This window comes from Prionailurus viverrinus, chromosome A1 (genome assembly GCF_022837055.1).
Source record: "Prionailurus viverrinus isolate Anna chromosome A1, UM_Priviv_1.0, whole genome shotgun sequence".
NCBI lineage: Eukaryota > Metazoa > Chordata > Mammalia > Carnivora > Felidae > Prionailurus > Prionailurus viverrinus.
Window position 1 is genome coordinate 211882563 of NC_062561.1, and position 9337 is coordinate 211891899.

At 34.9% G+C, this 9337-nt stretch overlaps 1 protein-coding gene across 5 annotated transcripts in view; it reads left to right on the top strand.

The window, feature by feature from the left end:
* LMBRD2 (LMBR1 domain containing 2) overlaps positions 1–6415 on the top strand; it is a 48267-nt gene extending 41852 nt beyond the window's left edge. For 2 of the 5 annotated variants that reach the window (XM_047842989.1, XM_047843065.1), the window contains exon 18: positions 374–1439. In XM_047842989.1, the coding sequence (XP_047698945.1) occupies positions 374–458 (85 nt within the window). In that variant the 3' untranslated portion in view covers positions 459–1439. Of the gene's footprint in view, positions 1–373; positions 1440–2717 lie in introns of those variants that run through there. The other 3 variants (XM_047843140.1, XM_047843213.1, XR_007148811.1) reach the window with 2 other exon arrangements.
* Positions 6416–9337: the final 2922 nt, after the last annotated feature.

The following is a 9337-nucleotide window of genomic DNA, read 5'->3' on the forward strand; positions in this document are numbered from 1 at the left end:
AAATATCATATGCATGAAAATATGCATGAATATCATATGCGTGAAGACATTTTTGCCTACAAATAGGAAAAACACTGGAATGTTTTATTTATGCTGAACAATTAAGAGTGATTATTAAATCTTCAATCCCATGATATATATATTCCCTTTCTGTTTACATCTCTCACCCTCTCATATGTGTATTCTAGGCTCCAGAAAAAGCTGTTGGTTAATTTATAATTAAGTAAATCCCTTGGGGTAATATCTTTGGAGAGTAAGTTTCTGCTTTCAGCTACTGAATAGATTTTACAAATTATGCTTACTAATTATGTAGCCACTTCCTTTTAATGTGTCCTTGTTTTTCTCTCCTCCTTTATTATTTTTGATGCCTCAGATCATTTCTTTATCCACCTTTCAGGTATCAGCCTGGTGGACGATACCTCTCAATGTCTCACAGCAGAATATTCGATGATGTTTAAAGTCTGAAAGAATTTATGGAACAACTAACCAAGATCAACACATCAGTTCAGTCTTTATGAACATATGTATGCCCTAGAATTTACACTGTACTCTTAATGAAAAGTGTCAAGACAAAAATGGCACTGAAAGTTAATCACATCTCAGTAATCATAGTTTATTGCCTATTGATTAGAGTGTCATCTTTTCTCATAGGATTTATTACCATTCCTGAAGTGTCTGCCTTAGAAGTACAGGTGTAATGGAAGGATTCAGTTCATGATAGAAATCAGTATATGTTGAGAATATGTAGTTCAGTTTGTTTCAGGTTAATTTTTTTCAGGAAAGTTGTTTTAAAGGTCCAGGAAAGCCATAAGTCATGACTAAATAACATCATACGTCTTATTGTTGTGATTTACATTTTTGCTGTTTCTAAAGAATATGTTAATCCTGTATTTCCCAAAGAGATGGAGACCACAAAACCCATGTCTTAAAACAAGGCTTACTTACCAGACATAACTGAATGTAGAAAGCTCTTTTTCACCTCTATATGCAAATTTTTGGGGTTTTTGCATGTATAATTAAGATGATACTTCAACTGACAGTGTTAGTATCTTCAGCATGTGTACTATAATCAGGTGATGTATTATTCTTTCAGTCTTTGGTAGAAACTGGAAATTATTTTACGCTTTTGGTATTGCTTTGTAAAAGATTTTCATTTCAGGGAGAAATGTTCACCTTTATCATTTAGCATATTGACTTACGTGTTGATCATTCCACTCAAGGAAAATCTGAAGCATTAATGGTAAATAGCAGGTGGGTTTTTTTTAAAAGCCAAAGAGTCCCATAAAAATGCTCTAATTTTTAAAGGTGCCTATTTATGCTTTTTGAAAAATAACATTTGGTTATTAAAAGGTAAAAAAAAAATAGTTATTATTAACACCTAAATTGTGGTTCATATTTCAATCTTTTTAAATTTTTTTAAAATTTATTTTTGTGAGAGAGACACAGCATGAGCAGGGGAGGGGCAGAGAGAGAGGGAGACACACAATCTGAGGCAGGCTCCAGGCTCTGAGCTGTCAGCACAGAGCCTGACGCAGGGCTGGAACACTGGAACCATGAGATCATGACCTGAGCTGCAGTCGGACAACTGACTGAGCCACCCAGGTGCTCCTAAATGGTGGTTTATAGAGTGGAAATGTGCAATAACTTCGTTAAACATGCTTATTATTTAAAAAAAAAAATTAACTTTTGTGTTTAAGCCAAAGTTACATATTGCATTTTAAATCATCAGTGTTTTATTGCACAATGAATACTGTACTGTTGAGCACAGCATGCTACAGGAGTTTTTTATGTCCCTGAAATGGTTGCAATTCAGAGACCCCTGCTATGGATTCACCCAGTGGTGACTGTTCTTGAGCTTGCCCATGACAGTCTCAGGTTAACACCTGTTAATTCTGTGTAATTGTTAATTGTGCTCACTTTCACTCTTAGATATCCCAGTTTGAAAATGAATTCTATAGTCACCCTAACAATATGATTATATGTTTCTTGAAGGTAATCCTCCCTTGAATCATAATTTTAAATTTTTTATTTTGCTGTTAGTATTACCATGTAATTTTTTTAAAGACAGTTCTATGCAGATACTGAAAGGAGTAGTATATCATCCTAATCTGATTTTTTTTCAATTTTTATGATCTTTGAGGTTAGGTCCCCTTTAAAATAATTATAAATGGATAGATTTTATTCTCAAAGGTCTCAAAAGTCAAAGATCATTTAGACTGCCCATTTGAGAACACACACAACCTTTCATTGTAAAGTGTGGTTAGTGAGCTATGGGCCAGGAGCAGAGATAATTCAGTACTGTTTGTAGTTTCATGATCGACCATTGAATACCTTGGGCAAATTATGTAACCTTTCAGTGCCTCAATTTCTTCATTTGTGAAATGAAGATGATACTTGCTATTTACCTACTGATCTACCTCACAAAACTATTGTGAGGGTATTCAGTTGATGTTTGTATGCTGGAGTTAAAAACAAAACAAAATAAGTTGTTAGCTGTGCTATTTTTCCTAGTGGTACTTGAAGGTGTTGGGTGGAGAAATGATCAGCCCAGAGAGGGGTTCAGTTTCTTATTATTACAGAGAAGCTTATAAGTCCCCAAAGCAAAACAGTTTTTAGAATAATTTATCAAAAGTCCTGTGAAAATAATATTTTTGTATTTTTCATCTTTGGGTTTACCCTAAAATATTTTCCTTAAGTATAATGTTGTTTCTCATCAGGTTTTGTCGTGAAACCCAGATGCTGTAGGAGAAGTAGAAGCAGAAAAAGAGAAGAAATTATGCAGTCACTTCTGTAATTTATAATGCCCTAAAATTGATAAGAATATGTAGGGGAATGTACTACTTTCCTTTATTATTAAAATTGTTATGATTATAGTAATTGAAGTATATGTAATACTTCACAAACAATATAGCTCCCTTTGTGACTTTTTGTTACTCTCCAAATGATTTTTGGTTGTTTAAGTGATCTAGACTGTTCAACTTTTTAAGCAGAATTTATCTTACAGGATTTTACGGCGTTACCTGACTGGGTAAATTTGAGTTCATAAGGTAATGATTTAACCCCTGAAGAATAAAGAGTTTATTGCTGGAGAACTAAGTTAATATTTGTTAAGCCACCTTGTGTAAAAAACTGGAGTACGAACAAAAGTCTTCTTTTGGGGGAAGCTTATGCAAAACATTACTGCTAAGTTCAGATACTGTAAATGCAGAGTAATTTCCTGAAGAATTACTTCTGACAATTAGCTTTTGATGTCTTTCTTATAAAATAATAGATAACTGATTACACTTTTAAAATTATTTTTGTAAATAATCGTTAGGTAAGGATATTCAGTAAACCAGTAATTCAAATAGCCATTGCAGAAAATAATAATTAATAATTTATTAATTTCATGAATCACCTGTAAGTTGCTAATTAACTTTTGTTACATCAATAGAGCATTTTTATAAAAATCATTATTAAAATAAGACGTAAGGGATAAGCCTAATTACTAGAATTTGCTCTTTCCAAATGAATACAGGGCTGTGGAATAATTGCAACACAAAAGAGGCCCTCATTTCACAAGAGTGGTAAGAGCTAAATTAAAACTTTCAAGGATTTTCCATTTATAAAAAAAATAGATTGGAAAATTAGACAACCCATACCATCAAAAAATGCTGTGAGTTGATTTGTTGTTTTTTTTTTTTTTTTTAAACATTTATTTATTTTTGAGACAGAGAGAGCATGAACAGGGGAGGGTCAGAGAAAGAGGGAGACACAGAATCTGAAACAGGCTCCAGGCTCTGAGCTGTCAGCACAGAGCCCGATGCGGGGCTCGAACCCACGGACCGTGAGATCATGACCTGAGCCGAAGTCGGACGCTTAACTGAGCCACCCAGGCGCCCCAGTTGATTTGGTTTTGAATTCTATTCGATTAGAGTATCACTTCTGAAATTTACACTGGTTGTGTACCCAAATGAAATTAAATGTGGAGAGGAAAGTCGATTTGTGTTTTTTTTTTTAAGTATACTTCAGCATACGAATGAAAGAAGTTAATTTATGTGCAATAACAAACCTCATTTTTTATCTTGTAATAGATTCAGGGAATGTTCTTGGTTGTGTATTGATTACCATCTTAAAGGAAAAACAAACTCTCCCTTATTATAATTTACACTGTTCAGTAGTGTTGAGTTTTGTACTTGTGATTTGAATGGACCATGACTGAAAATCATAAGGATAAGTGTATTTGCCCTAAAAAGGCAAAACATGTCCCTGAAAGATCTTAACATACTTGAATCTCTGAAGTGTAATGGATCACATTACATTAAATTCTAAATGTTGAGAAGTAAATAGATTTAGAGTTTTATCTTTCCTTTCTTTACTTCCTCCCTTCCTCATTCCTTTTTTACCTGAGGCCTCTCTTTATAGTGTGATTTTTAATGTACTGACAGATTTTTCTTCTGTTTTGTGTACACAGTTGTTTCTGATGATCTGTACACTCAAAAGGAACTAGTTCTGATGCCAGATCCCACTACTTGAATAGCAATGTTGCACCTAAAGTAGTGAAACAGATTTTTCTAGACAACTAAGCAGCATCTGAATGTGAATGTGATGTAAGCTGGCTTGGTGTGTTGTCTTTAGGTCACTAAGGAGGGCACTTCATTAAAATGACTTATTTTCAGTGTAATGTTTTGGCATAAAAATGGATTTCCAAAACCAGTGATTGTTAAAAACAAAACAAAACCCCCAAAAAGATTTAGAGCCTTGAGGTATCTTTTTATGAAAAGAAACTCATAAATAACCTACATCGTTGGCAAAGTTTTCATTAGAAGAGGTTGGAACACTACATGAGGGTTTACAGGAGGCCTTCTAAAATATGAATTCCTTCGATGTAGGGTACTTCTTCCCAAAGGACTTTTTTCCTGCTCAGAGAGCTGGAAGACCAAGGCGTGTCATCCCCTATCCCAATTCCTGAGGACCAGGTCCTGTGATCATCTCCCCCAGCAGAGCAGGCACGAGCCTTGCCCCGTCTGAGTCCCATCAGTGGGAGCATGACCTCACCTCTAATTCCTTTCACGCTCAGCCTGGTCTTCCTAAAATTTTATTGTCAAAAGATTTGTCTGTTGAGGTTGATTGAAACCTTGCTGTACTTTTTAATTTGTTGATAAAGCAAGAATATTGGCCTGTTCCTCTTCTCATTGATATTCTAAGAGACATTTGTTTTTAACACACTCCCTGGGGATAATCAACTTTTTTTTTTTTTTCCTCCTGAAAATCTTTTCCTTTTGTGGTTATCTTGATCTCCCGTCATTCTCTAAAATATTTTTTCTGTACTTAGTGCAAAAGAGTAGAAAGAGTGGTTTACTATGGCAGACATAATGTAAGGGAAAGTCATAATTTATTAATCTGACTATACAACACAATTTTGAATTGATATTATTGATAAAAATCGTATCAACCTAGTCACTTAGAGCTGTTTGTCTCAAAAGAGTGCTGGCTAGCATCTTCCTGACTTAGTACACCAAGTTGTAGGGGAGAGACTGTGTATTTATTTTATTAAAAGCAATCCAATGGATTTGTTTTTGTCCATACTTTAAAAACAGCTTGAAGGATTTTTCTCATCTTAGAAGGTAGAGAACATGTGGACGTGTCTTTTAAATTACTGTAATCTAATATATATTTATAAATTATATAGCATTGAAACAAGAGCTCTAATATTGATGTTGTTACTTTCTGATATTTAATTTTTATAAAATGTTTTTCTAGTAACTAATTGTAGTGCTTTTAAGTAGTTTAAAAATCTTTCTCAAATAAGTTCTACCCACATCCTGTTTACTTAGGGCAGTATTCTGAAGTTCAGTCCAGTGTGAATTTGAAATATTCCTTCATCCCTTCAGTGTCTTTTTATAATTAACAGTACCCAAGCAAAGTATACCAAAAGCTCAATTCCTGTGTTGCATTAATAAAGTGCTTGTTCTTTAATTCAGTGGGTTAGGGGAAATGGAAGATAGGTTTTTCTCAAGTGTGCATCTGATAATTTTTCTAAATGTTCATTATGTTGATTTTTGGTGCATGATGCCAAATTTATCTTTAATCAGCCATTACTACCTGATATGTAATGACAAATGTTTTCCTATCTGACCAATGGGTTGTGGATTTAACTATTTTTCTCTGCATATTCTCACTACATTTTCAAATATGTATGTGGAAAAAGCTACAAAGTGCTACCTATACGTGAGTTAGCATCTTTGGCCTTATCTGTGCATAATGTTCTCTCAGTTTGGTTTTGACAAACTTGTGGACTTGCAGTTGCTTTGTAGTATTTTAACTTATTGTGATGTAATGAATTTTTTGAAATGTTTATTTGATTAGCTATTAAAATATAGGAAATTATGTAGCTTTGCATGAAATAAAGTACATTTCTACAAGTTCCTAAGAATTTTGCAGATTATGCGTTTGATTTCATACCATCTTTTCATACTATCCTAAGAGATTAAACTCTTAAGGAGCCTGAATCTTTCTTTGTTTCTTACAAATATATTAACAGGTATTACAAACAAAATATTTTAAGATAAATAATTAAATGTACTTTAGGTTCTACATTACTTTGTCCTGTGTTTATAGTTAAAATAAGTAATTGTGTTTTAAAAAAAAATTTTTTTTGACATTTATTTTTGAGAGAAAGAACATGAGTGGGAGAGGGGCAGAGAGAAGGAGACTCAGAATCTGAAGCCGGCTCTGGGGTCTGAGCTGTCAGCACAGAGCCCAACATGGGGCTCAGACCCATGAACTGTGAGATCATGACCTGAGCCAAAGTTGGTTGCTAAACCTAAATTTAGGCGCCCCTAAAATAAGTAACTGTTATAAAAATTAGAAGTCAATGAAATTTAAAGCAGGAAAACAATAAGGAAAATCAACAAACCAAAAGCTGGGTGCTTGAAAATATCAATAAAATTGGTGAAACCATAGCTAGGCTAAGAAAAGAGAGTTGTTTTCCTTTATAAATTGAAGTTTGAAATTAAAATGCCATTTAGGAACAAGACAGGGATGCCCACTTTCACCATTGTTATTTAACATAGTACTGGAAGTCCTAAACTCAGCAATCAGACAACAAAAAGTAAAAGGACATACAAATCACCAAGGAAGAAGCCAAACTTTCACTATTTGCAGATGACATGATACTCTATGTAAAAAACCTGAAAGACTCCACCAAAAAATTACTAGAACTGATACGTGAATTTAACAAAGTCGCAGGATATAAAATCATTCTACAGAAATCTGTTGCATTTCTATACACCAATAATGAAGCAGCAGAAAGAGAAATTAGGGAATCAATCCCATTTACAATTGGACCAAAAACCATAAGATACCTAGGAATAAACCCAACCAAAGAGGTAAGAGATCTGTACTCTGAAAATTATAGAACACTTCTGAAAGAAATTGAAGAGGACACAAAGAAATGGAAAAGCATTCCATGCTTGTGGATTGGAAGAACAAATATTATTTAAAATGTCTATACTACCCAAAGCAATCTACACATTTAGTGCAATCCCTATCAAAATACCACCAGCACTCTTCCCAAAAATAGAACAAGCAATCCTAAAATTTGTATGAAACCACAAAAGACCCCAAATAGACCCCAAATAGCCAAAGCAATCTTGAGAAAGAAAAGCAAAGCTGGAGGCATCACAAGTCCAGACTTCAAACTACAATACAAAGTTGTATTCATCAAGACAGTATGGTACTGGCACAAAAACAGACATATAGATCAGAAGAACAGAATAGAAAACCCAGAAATGGACCCACAACTATATAGTCAACTCATCTTCGACAAAGCAGGAAAGAACATCCGATGGAAAAAAGTCTCTTCAACAAATGGTGTTGGGAAAACTGGACCACTCTATTCACACAAATAAATTCAAAATGGATGAAACATCTAAATATGAGACAGGAAACCATCAAAATCCTAGAGGAGAACACAGGTAGTAACTGCTTTGACCTTAGCTGTAACAACTTTTTACTAGACACAATTCCTGAAGCAAGGGAAACAAAAGCAAAGATGAACTATTAGGACTTCATTCATTAAGATTAGAAGCTTCTGCACAGCAAAGGAAACAATCTACAAAACTAAAAGGCAGCCTACAGAGTGGGAGAAGATGTTTGCAAATGATATATCTCATAAAGGATTAGTATCTAAAATCTATAAAGAACTTATCAAACTCAACACCCAAAAAACAACTCAGTTAAGAAATGGGCAGAAGACATGAACAGGCATCCAAAGAAGACATCCAGATGACTGACAGAAACATGAAAATGTAAGCTGGTGCAGCCACTCTGGAAAACAATGGCGATTTCCCAAAAAGTTAAAAATAGAAGTACCCTATGACCCAGTAATTGCACCACTAGGTATTTTACCCAAAAGATACAAAAATACAGATTCAAAGGCGTATATGCACCCCGATGTTTATAGCAGCATTATCTTATTTATTTATTTAATATAATTTATTGTTAAATTGGCTTCCATACAACACCCAATGCTCATCCCAACAAATGCCCTCCTCAATGCCCATCACCCACTTTCCCCTCTCTCCCATTCCCCCCTGCCCCATCAAACCTCAGTTTGTTCTATTTAAGAGTCTCTTACAGTTTGCCTCCCTCCCTCTAGGTTTGTAACTATTTTTCCCCCTTCCCTTCCCACCCCCCCACCATGATCTTCTGTTAAGTTTCTCAAGATCCACGTATAAATGGAAACATGGTATCTGTCTTTCTCTGACTGACTTATTTCACTTAGCATAATACCATCCAGTTCCATTCACGTTGCTGTAAATGGCAGGATTTCATTCTTTCTCATTGCCAAGTAGTATTTCATTGTATATATAAACCACATCTTCCTTATCCATTCATCAGTTGATGGACATTTAGGCTCTTTCCATAATTTGGCTATTGTTGAAAGCACTGCTGTAAACATCGGGGTACATGTGCCCCTATGCATCAGCACTCCTGTGTCCATCCTTTGGGTAAATTCCTAGCAGTGTGCTATTGGTGGGTCATAGGGTAATTCTATTTTTAATTTTTTGAGAAACCTCCATACTGTTTTCCAGAGCAGCTGCACCAGTTTGCATTCCTACCAGCAGTGCAAGAGGGTTCTTGTTTCCCCACATCCTCGCCAGCATCTGTAGTCTTCTGATTTGTTCATTTTAGCCACTCTGATCAATGTGAGATACCAGTGGTATCTCAGTGTGGCTTTGATTTGTATTTCCCTGATGATGAGTGACACTGAGCATCGTTTCATGTGTCTGTTGGCCATCTGGATGTCTTCTTTGGAAAAGTGTCTATTCATGACTTCTGCCCATTTCTTTAC